The sequence below is a fragment of the Heptranchias perlo genome, chromosome 40, assembly GCF_035084215.1.
Source record: "Heptranchias perlo isolate sHepPer1 chromosome 40, sHepPer1.hap1, whole genome shotgun sequence".
Lineage (NCBI taxonomy): Eukaryota > Metazoa > Chordata > Chondrichthyes > Hexanchiformes > Hexanchidae > Heptranchias > Heptranchias perlo.
This window is the reverse complement of record NC_090364.1, coordinates 4,844,821-4,865,613: the sequence shown is the minus strand read 5'-3', so window position 1 is coordinate 4,865,613 and position 20,793 is coordinate 4,844,821. Positions and strand designations below refer to the sequence as shown.

Genomic DNA, 20,793 nt, shown 5'->3' with positions numbered 1-20,793 from the left:
TGCAGTTCCTCACGAGGAGTCGAAGCAACTCGACACAATACAACAGGCTTTACTCGGATGGAATGCTTCAGATGATTTTGGCCTCTTCTGAGGCTCACTGGGTCAAGTTGTACGCAGACATCCCCACATTGATTGGGCAATCATCCAAATTCCTACTGCAAGCCCACTTAGAGACTGCGAGCAAGGAAATGGATCCTCCCACATGATACTTGGCACAAAAAAACAGGCTCAAGCTGTGAGGTGTGTGACTTGCCTTGAATTGTTTCAGGTTTCCCTTTAGTATGAGCTTGTGAAAGTATGAGCCAACAATACAACTACCTACGTCATCAAGCAGGACTGGATTTGGTCCCTGGCCTTTTGCCACCATGCTGCAAATGAAACTAGCTTAAGTAAAACATTGGTTATGCCAACCTAGAACCTGGTGTGCATGTAAAAAAGGGAGTGTTGGATAATCTCGGAAACTGTAGAGAATTTGATAACTTTATATGTTGTGAATAATGACACTTTTCAGTTGCTTACAATGTTTATTGTAGAAGCTGCAGTTTTACGATTGTTTTTATTATTACATGCCTATCTAGTAGAGAGAACTTTGTCCTGAAGGTAAGACTGCCATTTGTTGGGTAAGGTGGTTGAGAGAGAATAAGAGTGTGAACCTTGCTGCGCCAAATGATAGGAACAAGAATAAAGAACTGATCCAGTGATCTTGTAAAAGGAACCGTTTCTCTTCAAGTTTATTTGAGAGTTACACAAGCATAACAGAAGCTAGGAACCAATGCAAAGCCGAGGTAGCAGAGCACTAAGTATACACCCTCCCCACAACCATAAGGGTTCCTCCAAATTTAATGGCGACTCCATGGTTGGAGATCCACATGTGGAACTCCTCCTGCCCAGTCCCAGGTTAATTTTAACTGCCGTATTTTGGATGAGACGTTAAACCATGGAGCCACATGAATAACCAGTGACTAACACAAACCACTATGTATGTATCCTGCCTGCCCTTTCAGCTGGATGTAAAATATCCCATGGACTATTTTGAAGCAGAGTTAGGGGAGTTCTCCCCATTGTTCTGGCTGATATTTATCCCTCAAACCAACATCATTAAAACAGATTATCCTAGTCGTTATTTCATTGCTGTTTGTGGGACCATGCTGTGTCCAAATTGGCTGCCATGTTTCCCACATTACAACAATACCTACACTTCTGAAATACTTCATTGGCCATAAAGTGCTTTAGGACATCCTGAGGTTGTGAAAGCTCTATAAATGCAAATTGATTGCTTAGTAAATCCCAAAACGATAGTGATTAGGAAAGTTCTGAGGACAGGAACACTCAAAAGTCACTGAAAATGTAGGAAAGATTAGGGAAGACTTTCTTCAATACAGAGAGTCATCTCCAGTAATTTCTGTGTTTGTCTCCCGCTTGCTCTCCAGGTGTCTCAGAACCTATGACACATGCAGCATCAGTAAAGTCAGTCTTGCGGAGAAGCTCATGGAACTCCCCTGTGTCCCAGTAACCAGTAGGTGGTGCAGGGATTTGCCTTACTGTTTGGCATTTCTTTCTATTCTTATGCTCGGTCATTGGATCTTCCATATCTCGAACTTTATCTCCTCCTCCCCCCCCCACCCCCGGCTGATCTTGCTGGAAGTTTTCATTGTAGCCTGTAAAAAATGTTGATGAGGTAGCCTTCCTCCCACACAGTTAACTTTGCCGGCATCTACATAGTTCTTCTGCTTTAGCAGGGTATGTACATGTGGTTTCTGTTAGTCACTGGTTGTTCCATGTTTGATGGGCAGCTGACTATACTTTTCCTGAAGGAGGACACTGTTTATGGAGAGATTTGCTTGTTTTTTCATATCCTGAAACTGTTTCAGAAGATGATTTGTATAAGCAAAATGGGCCATATTTGTATATGAATAACTTCAATTTACAGTTCAGTTTTCCTAAAGAACCTGTTGCAGTTTAAATGACTAGGAGTAATTTCTCCCGAGTGACTGGTTTTACCAGTGACCTGTTCATTGTTCCCATTTCATTAGTGTGTACTGTTTCATAGGGCTTGCTAATCAGGAATTCAGTGAAATGTTGGAACAAGAATATCTTGCATGCTTGGTTGCACTCAAATATTTAATCTTAAACATAACAGTGTATCTACCCTCTGTTAGATTGATATCCAGTAGAATGCAGTCCTGCCTCCACCTCTCTCTACTTTGAACCACTCTTATATTTTTCTTCCATGAACTTGAGCATCTGCCCAGTTACCCAAAAGTCATTATGGTAGAACTAGGTTCACTTGCTCATTTGAACCGAACTGCACGCACCGCTGATCTGAGCAGCACCAGCAGTTAGGGCACTAAAAGTGGCTTCAGTGTCCCCAGGCTAAGCAAGAGAAAATCCAGCCAGGGTTCCCATTCCAGGTCACTGTCTGGTAATCATGGAATCGTAGAAGAATCATAGAAAATTTACGGCACAGAAGGAGGCCATTTAGCCCATCATGTCCGCACTGGCCGAAAATGAGCCAGCCAGCCTAATCCCACTTTCCAGCATTTGGTCCGTAGCCTTGTAGGCTATGGCACTTCAAGTGTGTATCCAAGTGATGAGGGTTTCTGCTTCTACCACCCTTTCAGGCAGTGCGTCCCAGACCCCCACCACCCTGTGGGTGAAAAAATTTTTCCTTAGCGCCCTTCTAATCCTTCTACCAATCACTTTAAATCTATGCCCCCTGGTTATTGACCTCTCTGCTAAGGGAAATATAGAATCCTTGTTACGAAGTGCGGGTATTTGGAAGTTGGGCAAAGATGGATTAAGTTGTGCTGCAGTGTCCCTCCTTTTCACCCCCCACCCCAAACAGACGAATAGCTTAACGCTCCCTGCAGTCCCACAGCTGTGGCGGGGTGGGGGTGGAGGCGGTGGATTGAACAGGATACCCCCTCCTTATTGGTATGCAGTGGTCCTTGTTGGAGGTATGCATGTGTGGATATTGCGAGGCAGGATCAGGCTCGTCTGATGTCCCTATTGTGAACTGTTCAATTATTATTCACTGTTCAGGCTTTCACCTATATATATTTTTAAAAATATATTTTAAAAAAATAACCACTTGGGTAAGGAACTAGTGTGCAGATGATGGAACTGTACCAAAAGAAAAAAATGCTTAACAGCAGCAACAACTTGCAATGATATGGCACCTTTAATGTAAACAAAATAGTGCAATGGCACTTCACAGAGGGGCTGGAGAGGGGAATGGACAATGAGCCAAAGAGATTAGGAGACTTGACCACAATCTTGGTCAAAGAGGTGTCTTATAGATGGAGTGGAAATTGGAGAGCAAAGGGGTTTAGGGAGGGAATTCCAGAGAATGGTTGGTTGAAGGCACAGCTGCCAATGGTGGGATAATGGCTGGATGGAGGTGGGGGGGATTACACATGAGGTCAGATTTAGAGGAACAGTTCTTTATGTGGGGGTGGGGGGTGGTTTGTAGGGCCATAGGAGGATGTTTATTTGTAAATACTACTAGGCTGCTCACTGAGATATCAGCGCACTGAATTTTTTTTTCAGATCACTGTAAAATGGGCTACATGAGCTGCTTTGTGATTGCTGGGGCATTGCGATTTGTGATGAATGAGGGAGTTGGCAGAGTAAGTCTGATGGCAAGGACTTAAGGTGCAGGAGCACTTGTAAAATTAAGTAGATAGTTTAACTGGGGTGGTGGGAGATCTGTGTTTGGCTGTGGAGAGAATTAATAATTCGTCACTGTGATGTTACTTTATCATAAGAACATATGAGCAGGAAGTCAAGAGATTTGGCAAGCTCTTTACGGTTGAAAATACAAATTTGCTTCACATAGTTCCCCCTCCTTGTTGGGCTGCTCCACGAGGTCACCGATCAATCATCTGGAGAAGCTCCATTGGGAAAAAGGGAGCTACGACTCTGGAGGGGCCTTTCAGCTGATGTGTAACCACCTGACCATGGCAAAGCATGCTTACTGGCTGGGGATGCAAATTTCATTAGTGATGTCATGAAGCAACCTGGAGGGTCTCAGCAGGAGACTTTAAAAACAAGTCAACATTTTTATGAACGTGTTTTTAAATATAAAATGGGGAGTTCTTTTTACTCACATGGCTTTCCCCATGACTTTCCTTCTCTCAAATATCTACAAGGCGTCATCTTCCCTTTTCTCCGCTCCCATTTTCCCTATAGTCTGTCTTTGCCTGAGAATTTGATTAAACATTATCTTTTAGGGTACCAGTGGTTTCTGGTTAGTGTGATTATACTGGGTTCAATACATGTCTGAATGGGTGCTGCATCTAATTATACTGAGGATAAGAACCCCCACCCCCACACACACATCCATGCGTGATCTTTCACTGTTTTTAAAAAGTAAAGTGATATCTACATGGTGATTCCAGCTGATGTATAAACAGTGTATAGTGCAAGCATACGTTAAAACATTGGGTCTTCTAAATTCAGCAACAATTCTGAAAATCGAATGACCAACCCATATTCCTCGAGTAGGATTTAGGAAGCTTGCCCGTAGAGTAAGTGGTCGCACTTGGACCTGTGTGCTGATTATTTTTCTTCCATTGTCCCCCCAGGTGTGTACCAGCTGTGAAGACAATGCTGTGTCCTCCAGCTTCTGTGTTGAGTGCGCTGAGTGGCTGTGCGATGCCTGCGTAGAGGCTCACCAGAGAGTGAAATTCACAAAGGACCACACCATGAGCAAGAAAAACCCAGGGCTCATGGGTACAGACTTTTAAAACTTTGTTTTGTGTGTGTGCGCATGACCTGACAAAATAAGCCAGCCTATACGGTTATAAATCCAACTTTTTTCTCCTCTTCTGGAGGTACTGAATCTTGCTAGGTTTGTAGTCCACAGGGAGCAATCATGGTCCTCACCCAAGGTGCCATTTTTTTCTGCTGTTAGCATGGACTGAGAGTCTTGGCAGCCTATTCAACCATGTAGGTGGTCACGGTCAAGTCCAATCCTATCCATCCACTTACCAGCAAGGGTCATTTTATAGTGATCAGGAGCTGGAACCTTGGGTGACTTTTTTCCTCTTCTTTGGCTCAGGAGCACTGAGGGTAACTGTAGTGTGTCAACTGATTTCCAGTCAAGGTATTGAACCTGTGACACTCTGCTCTGAATGACATAGTACCACAGCACATGGTGCATTTACCCAATGAACTACTGCAGAATTGAATTCTGCTCTTTTTCTTATAATAAACAGTTTTAGACATTAGTTTTTTAACCTTATTTTAAACAATCTGAGTTACTAATTTCAAATATTTTAACCGTGGACTTTTATTTTAACATTCTATTAATTAAAAGTTTAAAACTCTGAATAAATGGTGTTCAAAACCTCTAATCTTAGGGTCAAATTCCAGTTGATCCCCCTGCTCTTAGCCACGTACTCGATGGATACACTGCACCAACTCATATTTGGTACCTCGTGATGGCTGCTTTGATGGGAAGAAAAGAGTAAGCTCTGTCTACGTGACTATCAACAAGATCTGGACAGTGTCCAACGGAACACAAAACATTCCAGGAGCAGCGAGTGTTTCTAGAATGCTTACAAGAATAACCATTTCTATTTCCTTGTCAGTTAATAGATGAGCTGCTGTGAGGGCGGATGTGGTGTTTGTATCTTGTCTTATATGTTGGGTAGAGAGGTATAGCTGAACCATAAGAGGCTCTATAGCAGAAAAGGTGAAGGTTATTTGTGGTGAAATTTATGCTAATAGACTTTGTTGCTGTTGGCAATGAACATTAAAGGCAATTTATATGTATAGATGCTCAGAGCAGGACTGGAGGATTTTCCAACTCACGGGCTTGTGTTTATGAAAAGATCAAGTGGCAAAACAAATTTTTGTAATTGGTGGTTAGATTTTTTTTAAAAAGAATAGTTTCCTCAAAGTTAATGCTGGGGGATGGCTCAATGCAGGTGAAACAGCTGCTGCCATGGGATGGATTTGGTTAATGGTAAAAGCTCTCTGATGGCCGTTCTTAACTAGCAATCAAAAGTCTTGGCTGACTTTGTTGCAGTCTAGTGTGATAGTCTAGCTCATTCCTGGACCTTGGGTGAAGTCCCTGAGGTCATCAGATTTCTGCATTTGTTGGCTTGCAAGCATATTATTGATGTTGCTGGTAAAATGTGTTTTATTCTCAGTGGTAGCATTGTTTTCCTTTGAGTAGCAGACACTGTCTTTTGGAGGTTGGGGTGGGTGGACAGTGGCAGGAGGATTCCCCAGAATATCAGTGTTTGCAGCGGTACTGGGAGGGAGGTGTTTATATTTGCAGGACGTCTGAAAACTGCTGGCCAAGTGCTGTCGTAGGTTTCTTTTGACGAGTGGACATCATGCATTGCGCCATGGAGTTGTCGGATCTTTCTCCCCTCAGTTCCCAATGTTTCCAATTGCTAACTTCAGCCAATCTAGCTGGGTGGTATAAAGTGGAAGTCAGTGAATAGGGTCAGTTGCTCGTGTGCTCAACCAGGGAGTAGTGCTTAGTGCATGGAGGACTGCAGAGAAGTACTCGAGCATTTATGTAAAGTTTAGATTTCAGTGTGTGTGCACCAGTCCTGTCTTTAGATTCTTTGTGAGGTGTTGTGTTAAGCTCGGGGGGAAATATTTTTTAATTTTCTTCCCTCTTCCCTTTTTGAAGCCATCGAGTCCTGTTGGGATATCGTTCCATATCTTACCTAAATACCTTGTACATGAGCTGAGACAGTGAATGTTGGCAGAATATTAAAACATGAGGCATCGCTGTGTGACTCCATCCTGTTGTCGCCTGGTATTAAGGGTTACAGAATCAAGGCTGGTAGATGGAGTTAAGATACAGATCAGCCATGGTCTAATTGAATGGCTGAACAGGCTTGAGGGGCTGAATGGCCTACTTCTGTTCCTATGTTCGCACGGTCACTGAAGAATGGGTAACCTACTGGGACACAGCCGACTGATCAAAACAACCGCTTCCTAGTTAAGTGTGCCCCTCGGTGTGTCGCACAGCAACGTGTTAATGCCTTGCTGAATCCAGGCATGTTCACCAGATGTACAATGTAAGTTGACCTGGTGACTTTGCTACAGAGCAGAAGCCGATCGTGGGCTTTTTTTTCTTATGCCGACAGCATTCCATGGAACAGTCCAGAAGTAATCCAGTCAGGTGTTGGGCAGTTTCTGAGCTATCACACGGCAACCTGGTGTTCTGAGTATCTCAAAAAATGGCATTTTGGTTTGGTGACTGGCTTAGGTTTAACTAACCAGCCAATCGTTTGAAGAGCTAGTTTTTGCATTAAGCACCGCAGGTTCAAATGTGGTGAAACATTTGAAGCATTTGTGATTTTAAAAATGTTCAATTGATTAGAAAGGGAAAGAACTTGCCTTTATTTATAGAGCACTGCAATTGCCAGTGTTCACATCTGTATGGGTGGCCATCTTTGACAAAGTGGGATAGAGAATTTGTCTTTGTAATGCTCTGATTGCCTCTTGCTCTCATTCATCCATCTAGGTGATGGAACGACTAACTGTGAACGGCCGATCTTCTGCTCCATTCACAGACAGGAGACCCTGAAGCTGTTCTGTGAGACGTGCGACACACTAACCTGCCGGGACTGTCAGCTGCTCACGCACAAAGATCACAGGTATGGTGATTTGCTCCAGTTCACAGCCATTCATCCTCCTCTTGCTCACTCCGTTTTCCTCCTGCTTCTTCGCATGAAGGCTGCAAGCCACATTGCAGACTCTGTGATCATTGTCCTTAGTACTTGTGATTTGTGCATAGTTGAAAATAGGCTGTGCTCAGATGTCCACTTATCTTTCCCAAGTTGGAATATCTGGTTTCTTCAGCCTAATTAATCCCTTAGCTGGTTTGTGAAAATTTGCTTATGCTATGAGATGAAAAAAAAACAAATGCATGCACAATAGATATGAATTAATTGATGGAGACCCACTATTTTGGCTGTCCTTCCTTCCAAAGATATTCCAGGGGTATCACTGCCAGAAAGGAGCTACATTCATCTTGGAGAGATCTTTTTCTCCTAATAGAGCCACAAATTCAAACTGACATGGGCCACTTTGGAGCTCCCTGGACCTTGGGAAAGTACAGTCCATGACATGGGTGGCTCTGGGGTGGGGGGGCAGGGACCAGGGACCAGAAATAACACCTTACCGGTGAGGCATATTTATGCACGTCCGCACCTTCCTGAGAGGGGGATGTGAAAGTGGAGGAGGAGGAGGAGGAGGGAGAAGGAGTGCACAAAAACAGCGATGACTTGTCGTTCTCGATCACTGATATATGATCAGTAGAAAACGTAACAACATTGTCAATGGTGGTGTTTCAAGGAGTCAGTTGAAAAATTCAAAATTGAGATACATCACCCACACTCTTCGCTTATTTTTTTTATTCGTTCACGGGATGTGGGCGTCACTGGCAAGGCCAGCATTTATTGCCCATCTCTAATCGCCCTTGAGAAGGTGGTGGGGAACCGCCTTCTTGAACCGGGATCTCATCAATCTCTTTAATCTAATCTTGAATGTTGACTTTTCTGCCTCAACCACTAAGGAAGTGAATTTCAAAGCTTCAGCTCTCCATTGGGCCGTTTATATCTACTTTCTCATTCCCCACACATCTTGAGCCTCAGTACATTATTCTTTAAATACACTTATCTTGCACGTTCAGCATTATGGTTTTCAAGATGTTTGTTTATCCTGGACTGGTATCTCCTTCAGCAGTACTTCCCAGTTAACTTTTTTCAGTTCATCCTTCGTTCGTCTAAAGTTTGCCTGTTTAAATGTCATGTACCTAATTTATGTTCTGTGCTTAGCACTGATGACTGCCAGTAAATAATACAGTAGAAATCTGTGACAGTACCATTCAGTGGCAACAGTTGCATACTAGGGCAATGTTCTGTACAGCAATGATGCAGCACTCATTGACTGGGTTTAAAGGGAAGATTTTTTGCAGAGTTGGACCGAAAAAAGAAACATGGGTCATCAACTTCATTTCAGTGGGATTCTATCTTCAGTAAGTAGTTATAATGTATCTGAACTGAGGGCGGCCTTTGGTTATATTCAGTGACCAGTGTACAAAATTACATTCACAAGTAATGACATCGTAACAACTGATGGAAACCTTCATTGTGTTACAGGTACCAGTTTCTAGAGGAAGCCATTAAGAACCAGAAGTTGACGCTAGAAAACCTAGTGAAGAGGTTGACTGAGAAGAAAGCCCAGCTGCAAGTGACCACCAAGCAAGTGCGCACCAGGTATATTTCCTGTTGTAGGTGGAGGAATGCTATTACCACGGTGCCTGATCTGGGGACACACACCTCCACTACCCTGCTTTAACTGGGAAGTCCCAACATTGAACACCACCATTGAGAAAGGGAGCAGAGATCAGCAAGACTCGCAAACCGCAAAATTGGTTACAGCTGCCATTTCAAACGTTATGTCCCTGATAGCCTAGCGAGTAAAAGCAATAGCCCTGTGTAATACTAAACTATACAGGCCAGGCAGCCCAGGGTTGATTCCTGGTCTCCAACGACTTAGCTGATGTCAGCTGAGGACTGCAATTGGTTCAACTCCCATGCGACAAGAAAAAGGAAAAATCAATCCTGGTTCCCAATCCTGATTGCTTTCCAGCGAGTCCCTGCTGAATGAAAAGTGCATACGTGGTCTTCGGATGAGGCCATGATATGATTCCCCCCCCATAGTTTAGCAGCCTGCCAACACTCACTCTCTAGGCTCAAACCTGAAGAAAATTCCCACCGTATGCAAGTTGAAAGCTATGCTAGAGGGTGTTAAGACTGAACATTTTGTCTGATTTCTCATTCATCTTGTTGGGTTTAAAAATCCTACAGGAGTTTAGCTAAATAAGCAATCTCATTTTTGGAGGGCAGGGAGAGAACAGACTTTAACTTGGATATAATGCCAATACCACAAGTTTTAAAAAAAAAAAGTTTATTGAGGATATTTTTTCTAGGATGTAGCCTTCTGTTTATTCAAAGCATTGTCCTGTGCTCAGTTTGCAAACTGTTCAAGGCAGGAAGAGGACATTTCCTTGTGATGGCTACAAACTTGCCTCTCTAAAATGGCACCAAAGCAACCTGTTACAGCAGGGGATTAATGAGGCTTCTTCCCTCTGCTGACCTTCCGTCTTACTGTGTGGGTTTAGTCATTCTGTAGACCCCCAAAATAACCTGGGGTAACAGTACACTGTGTAGGTGTTTTGTTTTGACTGTGTTTGATTCAAAGTGGTTCTAATTTCTCCTGTCAGGTTAAGAGATGTTCAGGACATGCAGAAGAAGGTCCAGGTGGAGATCAAGATGGCCATCCTGCAGATAATGAGAGAGTTAAATAAACGAGGCAAAACACTCATCCAGAGAGTGGAGGTAACCACTATGCTTACAACTGATTCTGTTCCAGAAAATCCCAGCTATCATAGTTATCGCTGCCATTTCAAAACGCTACATCCCTAGTGACTTAGCCAGGAAAGTATAGCCTGCTATCGTACTGAGCCATTTGGACCGAAAGGTACAAGATTCAAGCCCTGGTCCAAGCTGAGTTAGAAACTTAACTGGACCGGCCACATAAATACTGTGGCTACCTACAAGAGCAGGTCAGGGGCTGGGTATTCTGTGGAGAGTGACTCACCTCCTGATTCCCCAAAGCCTTTCCACCATCTACAAGGCACAAGTCAGGAGTGTGATGGAATACTCTCCACTTGCCTGGATGAGTGCAGCTCCAACAACACTCAAGAAGCTCGACACCATCCAGGACAAAGCAGCCCGCCTGATTGGCACCCCATCCACCACCCGAAACATTCACTCCCTCCGCCACCGGTGCACAGTGGCTGCAGTGTGTACCATCCACAGGATGCACTGCAGCAACTCGCCAAGGCTTCTTCGACAGCACCTCCCAAACCCGCGACCTCTACCACCTAGAAGGACAAGGGCAGCAGGCACATGGGAACAACACCACCTGCACGTTCTCCTCCAAGTCACACACCATCCCGACTTGGAAATATATCGCCGTTCTTTCATCGTCGCTGGGTCAAATTCCTGGAACTCCCTTCCTAACAGCACTGTGGGAGAACCTTCACCACACTGACTGCAGCGGTTCAAGAAGGCGGCTCACCGCCACCTTCTCAAGGGCAATTAGGGATGGGCAATAAATGCTGGCCTTGCCAGCGATGCCCACACACCATGAACGAATAAAAAAAAAAGCTGATCGCAGCCACGGCAGCTGTTGGAGCACTGCATTTGATTTCAGCACCCCTTGGGAGTGGAAAACTCAACCAGGGTTCCCATTCCTTGTTGGCCAGTGGCTTTCGCTAAAAAGTACTCAAGTGGATGTTGATCGAGGACAGAATCAGGCTGGGCTGTGATGCCTTCCCCCATATTGGAATAGCCTGTCTGTACTTGCTGCCTAGCCTAATTTATAAGAATGGGCTTAGAGAGTTGCCATGCCATAGAACTGTATGGCAGTGGGAGTTGGCACCTTCAAGAGAAAGGGGCAAAAAGCCTGCATGTTAAGCTGTTACAAAATATAAGTTCACTCTTATTTAAACCCTAGAAGTTTAATTTTTGTCTTATTCCCCCTCCCATCTTAAAGCATCCAATCTGTGAGTTTTCTGACAACCTAATCCTCACAATGGGCCAAATGCTATAACCCTTCTGTAGTTCTGCACCCCGCCCCTCCCATTCCCCAAGTTACATGACACAAGTTTGTGCGGTTATTTCCCTCCTTGATGCGTTCATGATACTTGCACATTTTCTAAGGTGCTTCCCCCATGGGAGTGAGAGAGATGTGTTACAGGGTAGCGTTAGCAGATGCCTGGGGTCAGATCTCGTACCTGCCCTCTTAGTGAGCAGGCGGGCAAGGGATAGGTATATTTGAGAATTTATATTTTTTTGTTTTGCTCTCCGATAGAGGTTGGCGGAGGAACGACAGTTGAAGCTGGAGCAGCAGCACTTGTCCATGTCCAAACTGCACCGGCAAATGGACCATGTCTTAAAATTTGCTTCCTGGGCCATCAGCACTGATAACAGCACAGCCCTGCTGCTCTGCAAGAAATTGGTATGTAGTACTTCTGCTTAAAGAGCTTAACCACTGTCTATCTGCGCAGATTACTACTTCAGTGGTTAGACCATTGTTGGAGTCGAAAGTATGTTGTAGGCATTGTGTGGACACAGCCATCCCGGAATCAGACAATGTTAACAAAAATGTGAAGTCTCCTAGGAATGAAATGCTGCACTATTTGGATTATGCCACTTGAGGGACTCTGTTGCTAAAGAGACTCTGACCGTGTTCATTGTCAGGAGCACAGTTATGTAGTTTTAAAAGATGAGGCAACTGTATTGTCATTGTACATACACTTGTGCTTTTCTGTTTGTGTCTGTAAGTAAGTAAACCTGATTAATTAATTCAGAATGTGGGCCCAGCTCATATGCTACTTCTGATTCTTAGTGAGGTCAGCTTATGAGAAGTGCAGCAAGACTGTGGCTTGAGGGGACATCTCACTAAAGTACCCTAAAATTACATCATACTGCTGCCAGCGAGAGGTAACTGTCCCCATCACAACTGGGCTGTGCCTTCACCCCTGAGATCATTGGGGGAGTTGATGTAATTTTTACTCTTATTATTGCTTGTACATTGCATCCCGTGTATGTTGGAGCAGCCAAAGGTTAAGGAAACATCATAACCCAGTGTACGGGATGAGGCTGCCATCTGTTAAACCTTCCTGTACAGCAATAATCAAGTCAGGTGCTGCAGATAAAAGGATTCACTTTTGAGACCCAAATGATCACTACTTAAGACACTTGGTTGATCAGGGGATGTTTGCTTCGCTTTTGCAGATCTTCTTTCAGTTGCAAAGAGGGTTACAATCCAAGGTTAACACGGAGGAGTTGAAGAACGACATTATTACATTTCTCTGGGACTCTGCTTTCTGGACCAAGAACGCGGCCAACTTTGGTAAGTAGCACATTACAGGTTTCACATGCCAATCCTATTCAAAATGGAGTACGTGTTCAGATTTCCCAATGCTGTGATGTGTAGATTCTTGTAATTGTAATATTGCAATAATAGCCCCTTCATAAATATAAACACATTTTCACAAGTGGTTTGTTTCCCAACAGGCAATGTTGTGATTGAAGTCCCTCCAACGTTGTCGGCGCATGTTCCAGTTCAGCAACCTTCAATGTCTGGCCATTGTCCCCAACCCAACCCCCAGCACCAGCCTCACAATCGAGTAATCGCGACCCAAGGAAACTCTTGGCGAAGCCACGTACCTATGCAGCCCGTCCATCGACCTCCCCCGCCCAACTATCAGCAGCAACAACTCCCGCCCCCCCGCCAGCCCCCTCCGCAACAGAATGCGCAGCAGGCGCTCATGCGCCAGCCTCACCCAGCTCCGCCGTGGCCCCCGGTGAGTGGACAGACACGGATGCAGCAAGCAGTGCAGCTGGTGAGGCCAACGGCCGCGATGCCGAGTGCTAACGGGAGGTACCTGCAGCAGATGCAAGTGCAAGTGGTGCAACAAGGGAACATTGTGCAGATGCAACAGCAACAGCAACAGCTCGTGGGTCAGGTGCTATTACTGCCACAGATGAACGGAGTACAAGTAAGTTAGCTATCTAGAAATAATTTTTGGCTTCCCCCCTCTTTTTGCAAGAGCAATCGAGAACTAATCCCACTGCCTCGCACTCTCCCTATGGCTCTGTATCTCCCTCGGCTTCAAGTTTTTATCCAGCTTTCCCTTAAAAGGTGCAATAGTGTCGGTGTGAACAACTCCCTGTAGCCAAGCATCCAATGCTCCCAACAGCCCTGAGTGAAGACATTTATTCTGGCCTCTCTCTTCACTGTCTTAGTGTCTATTCCACAACCAACATCATTAAAACGGATTAGCTAATTCATTTATCCCATTACTGTTTGTGGGAACTTGCTGTATGCATTTGTCTACAACAGTGACTACACTTTAGGAATACTTCATTGGCTGTTAACTGTTTTAGGATGTCTTGAAGTCGTGGGAGGTGCTGTATAGATGCAAGTTTGTTAGTTTTCATTTTAAATTGATAACCCTGAATCACTGACCCCTCCCTCAAACCAGATGACATTATTTTCCCTCTAATCACCCTGTCAGAATCCTTCATAATTTTATAAAGCTCTATGAAATCTCCTCTTGGGCTTCTCTGCTCCAAGGAAGATAATGTTCAAATCTCTCTTCATAACTAATTTTCATCCAGCTTTAATGTTCTTTCTATAATAGGGCACTCAAAACTGCCCACAGTACTCTAACTGTGACCTGAGCAGCTCTATCCTCTCTTTGACCATTCTTTTCTTTTTAAAATGCCTATAAAAGCCTTTATTGTTCATATTCCCTTTTAACTGTTCTAATCTGCACACTGTACTTTCTATATTCCTAATGATTTTCTTCCTTATTGTTGGTCTAAGTTTTATCATATCCTTCCTTTTAAGTTTCAGGTTACTTTTAATCCCTATTTACTTACTGAACTCTCTTTTGATGCACCCCCTTATTGCTGTACACAGATTTTGATCGGTTTTCTGAACAGAATTGTGCTCAGCTGTGATGCCCTCCCTGGTAAAATAGCCTGCCAGCATTTTGTTGTTGATTCCCTCACAAAGAATGGCCACTTGGGCGATGTATCAAAGGGCTGTCAGTACCTGTGGGACAGCAAGAATTAGCACCTTCAGGAGAGGAGGGCGGGAGGGGAAGCTTCGCCTTCCCTTGTTGCCCACATCCAACCATGTGGCAGTCCTTGAGGCTTGGCCAAGTACGTGACAGCATTCAACCAACTGGAGAGCTGGAAGCTGAGCACTACGGTGTTTGAGACAACTGGCCATCCCACTGTAAATGGTCCAACAGAAAATTATCATCACTACTGACTGTGGCTTGGCCCCATCAGTGAGCGGGTGAAATGGATGCAGTTCTGTTTGAAATTAAACAAAATGCTGGAAATACACAGGAGGTCTATCAGCATCTGAGGAGAGAACTTAGGTTTGTGTTGTGGGTTGTGGCCCTTTGGGTCTCCAGCTGAATTGTTGATCCGTTCAGGTGCTGGAGGACCTATTCCAGCAATTTCTGTTTTTGATTTCAAATTTCTAACGTGCAGTTTTTCCTTTTGTATCTACAATTTGAACCCTTTCAATGTAGGTCCACCAGCCTCAGGGACATACTCAGGGAGCTGCCAAGCAACTGATCAATGGACAGCAGCCTGCTACTCTATACCAGCAAATGCCCGTCCAGCAGCCTACTGCTGTTAACAAACTGCCTTCCCCAACGCAGCGGCAGCAACCAATCTTTGGACTCAGCACGCCTGGTAGTGGACCGTCCCCACCGGTGCCGCAAGTATCTGCGTCTATCGGGCAGCCAAACGCTCCCGTCAGCCGACCTTCTCCTCCAGTGCAGCAAGCACTCAGATCAAATACTACTTCCAGCCGACAGTTGCTAACAAATGCTGCACCCCAGCAAGTGCATCCCAGCATTCCTGCTGCCAGTCTAAGTGTAAGTGCATTGAATAGGTGTGTTGATTGCACATTGCTTGTTTAATGCATTGTTATCAGGTTTATGTACCATATCAGTGCCAGTTTCCATCAGAATATTTACACTTGAGTAATGTGCTTAATGTTGTGCCTGTCGGCGTCTTGTATGATTCTCTTAATTCATCGCCGTGAATCTTCCTCTATCACAGCTATTGATGAGCAACAGACCCCCAGCCACCAATACTTCACCCTTGGGTTAGATAACTCAGAATGCGCTCTAGACACAAGGCAAGTTTGGAAGAACAAGATCTTATTACATGGCAAAATTTAAGAGTGTACACAGTACATAAATGCCGCATGGCCATCTCTACACCTTACTGGAATACCAGTGACGGCACTGTTCCCAGTTTGATCAGGCTTTCTTGTCGATTGGGAGTCTTATGTACAGCTCATTTTAGCCGCTCTTCAGCGAGTGCTGCTCTGGTTAGAAATTCTGGCGACGCAGGGTCTGGGACAGGGAGTGAAGTTTGGGAAATGGTGATCAGTAAATTGTATTGCTGCCGTACCTGTTTCTAGTCACTAGGAGGAGTGCCAGCATTAACCACCACTGACAACAAAACTCCCGAGGCAGAAGCCAGTATTGAACAGCCCTGTGCCATTTTTAAGTGTGTGTGTGTGTATATGTGTGTATATATGTGCCGATATTTTTCGCTCCTCATATGTCCTTATGGCTTGGAATTTCAAAAGTTACGGGTTCAAGGCGCAAACTTCAGGACTTGAAGATATAATCTAGGCTGACACTCTGGGGAGCACTGCATTGTCCGAGCCTTATTCTTTCAAATGAGATGTTAAGCTGACATCCCATCTACCCACTCAGGTGGATGTTAAAGATCTCGGGGCACTATTCAAAGTAGAGTAATGAGTTAACCTGCTGTCCCGGCCAACATTCCTCCCTCAACCAGTGCCCCCAAACAAAACCGATTCACTGGTCATTTATCCCACTGCTTGCAGGATCTTGCTGTGTGCAAATTGACTGCTGTGTTTGTCCACATAACAAAGTCACTGCACCTCCAAAGTATCTGAAGCATATGTTTCTGAGAAAAGTGATAATATGCTACACCTTGGCTAATCGATTTCTTTATTTTCTGATGTTCTGGGTATAAAATATACCACAGGCAAGCAATACTTTCTCGGTAAACATTCATGCAGTGTCCTGAATAATTCCACTACTTTACTTCAGTATTGCTGCTGCTGCAAGTGAACACTACTATTTTCACACTAGTCTGAAACTGTGACTAAACGCCACACTTTTGGAGTAAAGTTCCTGTATAAAGCCTCTGCTGATGGCCCAGTGGTTGAAGATGCAGTCCAGTGTAAAACTAAGTCCTAGAGACCAGAAGGTCCCAGTTTTAATTTCTCACCAATGAAAAATTGCTGACCTTAGTTGGGGTGCAGTTGGCCCCAGTGTCTCGTGCTGTTAAGTGCGCGTGTGTGAGAATTGAGTGAAAGCAGGATTGGACTTGTCTGTGATGGTTTCTATAGTTGAATATTCTCCTAACAGTCATTGTCTCGGCTTACACATGAAGATACATGTGTTATCATCAGATAAGAAAGGGGGTTGATGTTCTGTGTGATCGAATACTCTGCCGACATTCACTGCCCAGATTTACCATTTGGGTGAGGTACTGGAAGCCAGTCGGTGTCGCTGGGGACTGTACCACAGCAACAGTCGGTGTCGCTGGGGACTGTACCACAGCAACAGTCGGTGTCGCTGGGGACTGTACCACAGCAACAGTCGGTGTCGCTGGGGACTGTACCACAGCAACAGTCGGTGTCGCTGGGGACTGTACCACAGCAACAGTCGGTGTCGCTGGGGACTGTACCACAGCAACAGTCGGTGTCGCTGGGGACTGTACCACAGCAACAGTCGGTGTCGCTGGGGACTGTACCACAGCAACAGTCGGTGTCGCTGGGGACTGTACCACAGCAACAGTCGGTGTCGCTGGGGACTGTACCACAGCAACAGTCGGTGTCGCTGGGGACTGTACCACAGCAACAGTCGGTGTCGCTGGGGACTGTACCACAGCAACAGTCGGTGTCGCTGGGGACTGTACCACAGCAACAGTCGGTGTCGCTGGGGACTGTACCACAGCAACAGTCGGTGTCGCTGGGGACTGTACCACAGCAACAGTCGGTGTCTTCAGGAGACAAAGGGAGGAAATATGTGTTTTTTTCAACTGTAAATGTGCCAAGCCGGTAACTGAATGCCGGTAGGGTGATGTACTGGCAGCTTTATGTCCCTGTTACTGTGAATAGATTTTGTGTAATTTGTATTGTGCCGGGTGTGCACATATGCATCAAGCCACTTTGCATCCATAAATCTCCCAAGTTTCTGGTTAATTTTTTCCTTCTTTGTCTTCTCACGTGTCACTCATCTGATTCAGTGACATTCAGCATGGCCTCGGCGTGTTGCAGTGCAGCCAGTGCAGATGTGTGAGAACAGACGGGTGGCTCACCCTCTGACTGTCGGTCCCTTCCTGTTGTAAAGCACCTAGCTTCCACTCAACGAAAACTCATAGTGCAGCAAGTCACAGGCATGAGGTTGCATCTTAATGGTTAAGTGTACAGCATTGGTACATCGATACGCCACCCAAGCCAAGGGAATCTGAGTTGAGGCCAGTGTGAGCAACTGATGCGGTGTCTGATAAAATGGTTGTCTTTGTACCTGGGAGAAAAAAAGAGGTTAAATTTCAGAAATTTATTTCTGCTAGCTTTTCCCATCCTTTCCTGAAGGCAGATTCTATGGCCACCAGATGCCCTTTTAGTACCTTGCTCAAGTCATGATTCTTCATGTGGAAGCTGGACTGTTGGGAATATAGGAACAGGAGTAGGCCATTCAGCCCCTCAAGCCTGTTCAGCCATTCAGTTAGATCATGGCTGATCTGTATCTCAACTCTTATCTACCTGCCTTGTTTGCGTAACCCTTAATACCCTTGCCTAACAAAAATCTATCAATCTCAGTTTTGAAATTTTCAATTGACCCCCAGCCTCAACAGCTTTTTCGGGGAAGAGAGTTCCAGATTTCTACTGTTATGGAATTAATTTATAAATTCACGCATTGAGCTCTCCTCTCCTCCAGGAATGCATACCAGGAATCCTCCCACTCATCCCAAATTATTTTCCACCAGGAGCATGGGTTCATAAAATTGACCCATGGCTATTTAATCACGGGTGTGTAACGATTGAGCCTGATGCCCTCGCCTCAGTGGTCAAGCGAACTTTTTGGCAGGGATTGCCAAATAGTGATCAAGAGCAGGAACCCTGGCGGATTTTTTCTGCCTCTTTCAAACCTGATTGCACTGTCCCTATTGTAGACTGGTGCTGAGAGCTGTTAAGATAAACACATGAGGGAGAAAGGAATAGAAGGATATCTTGATAGGGTGGGAGGAGACTCAGGTGGAGCATAAACACCGGCACAGACCAGTTGGCCAGAATGGCATGTTTCTGTGCTGTAAATTCTATCTAATTCTGTGTAACTCTGCACCAAGCGGGGATCGAACCTGGGACCTTCATGGCTTAGTTGCTCACCTTTTTAGCCAACAAGTTTTCCACCCCCCCCGACCCCTGTCTCCCCCCACCCCCCCCGTCCCCCCCCAATCACTGCTTTATAAATGTGTTGTCACAGACTTGGACTGGTATTGGATCCAGTACCTTTCAGCTGTTCCATTTCAGTCAGGAGATCCCAAACTCTGAGAAAAGCAGCAGCAGTACGCAAGACTCCAAAAATCTGCAAAAGCAGCCAATTTACTGTTTCTAACATAAAGTGGATTTGGGCCCCCAAGTGCCGCCCTGAATTCCACTCTTTCTCAATGCGTTGCAGGTTGTGTCTTATCCATTGGATCAGCCAGGCATGCCAATATTTGAACCTCCAGTTCCTGGTGTGCCTGCCAAGCTGCAAGTGTCCATGGTATGTGCATTCCAGGCCAACCCATGGAGGCAGCATTGTGCACTAGAACAAGGCCAGATATCACGCACTGCTTTGTTTCTTTTTTAAGACTCTGATAAGATTTTAGTTCCCAACTTGGTGGGAATCGTATGGCCTTCCTGCAAAACGTGGGAACCACCTGGAAATAGTACAAGAGATTAAAAGAAAAAATTGGCCACAGATTTTATATTGCTGACATCACGAGGGCCGAAATGGGCAGATGAGCCAGATGTTAGACACAAGAAGAGTTGTAAAGGAGGAGACATACCCCTACAGATAACCCCCGCCCGCCCCCCCCCCCCCCCCCCGGCAGGTTAACGCTTCACGGCTTCATTGAGCTTGTGTCCCACCTTCATTAAAACATTTATCTCGATTTTCTATTCTCCAGACTCAGGTTGGTGCAAATTGCCGTAGGTCTCCAACATCAACCCGTCGTGTTGGCAACAGCCCGGTTGACCAACTCAAGATGTTGGTGCAGCAGGCAACCTCGTATCCCCGTGTCATACTGCCCCACAGAGATGGTCCGGCCAATGCCCACGATCTTGCGCAGAAACAGGTAATTACTGATCGATTCAAAAACAGCAATGAAAGAAAGGAAAAGGTGCAGGTGTGGAGGGGCTGGCTTGTTTCGCCATGACTGATGCTTGCAGGGTTTCCCACCTCGGTCCCCACTAGGATTTTATTACAACAAAGTCCTGCGAGTTGTTAGTGAGCTGCATTGCTGTACGAGGAGAATCTGTGAGTTGAAGCGACATAAATAGAATGACCGTAGAGTCTTTCGAAGTTATACTTCAGTTGTGTTTATAACAGCATCTTAAGCATACCCGTATCTCGATGGAGTACGCCTTCAAGATGCAACATACAATGAAAGTCTTTTCATACTCGCATCTTCCAAGGACATAATGCCTCAGGTTATTGTAAAATAACCTAGCCACGTGATGCACAGTCACTTATTGACATCCAGGTTAGCGTGCAGGTCGTGCATGTCTTGTCCCTGTGCTGTGCTCCTTCAACTTCCAGCATCTCGAGACGACTTTTCTGCTTGTAAAGCAAGACGGCCCATCGAGGGCACAATCCCAACCTGCAGCCGCACCTCCTTGGTGAAGTGTAGGTGACAAAGGCATGTTTCCTCTGACATGCCCAGGTAGCTCTGGTAGGGTCTATTGACCCACACACTTGGGTAACAGTGAGTCTGTGCGACCTGTCTGATTCCTCTGCAACTGCTCCTCAACCTCTGGCTCCTTCAGAGCAAGAGGCATCCCCGGCATATGGTGCTGAATTGAAAGTAGAACTCCCTTTAACGGTAGGAGATTAAACAA

General features: G+C 45.2%; 1 protein-coding gene across 3 annotated transcripts in view; it reads left to right on the top strand.

Annotated features, from left to right (window-relative positions):
* Positions 1 to 20,793, top strand: part of LOC137305543 (transcription intermediary factor 1-beta-like) — a 78,812-nt gene that overhangs the window by 42,890 nt on the left and 15,129 nt on the right. For 2 of the 3 annotated variants that reach the window (XM_067974403.1, XM_067974402.1), the window contains exons 3-11: positions 4,587 to 4,734; positions 7,496 to 7,628; positions 9,135 to 9,251; positions 10,262 to 10,376; positions 11,917 to 12,063; positions 12,843 to 12,960; positions 13,125 to 13,609; positions 15,161 to 15,511; positions 19,863 to 20,030. In XM_067974403.1, coding sequence (XP_067830504.1) covers positions 4,587 to 4,734; positions 7,496 to 7,628; positions 9,135 to 9,251; positions 10,262 to 10,376; positions 11,917 to 12,063; positions 12,843 to 12,960; positions 13,125 to 13,609; positions 15,161 to 15,511; positions 19,863 to 20,030 — 1,782 coding nt within the window. The remainder of the gene's footprint in view (positions 1 to 4,586; positions 4,735 to 7,495; positions 7,629 to 9,134; positions 9,252 to 10,261; positions 10,377 to 11,916; positions 12,064 to 12,842; positions 12,961 to 13,124; positions 13,610 to 15,160; positions 15,512 to 19,862; positions 20,031 to 20,793) is intronic. The other variant, XM_067974404.1, reaches the window with a different exon arrangement.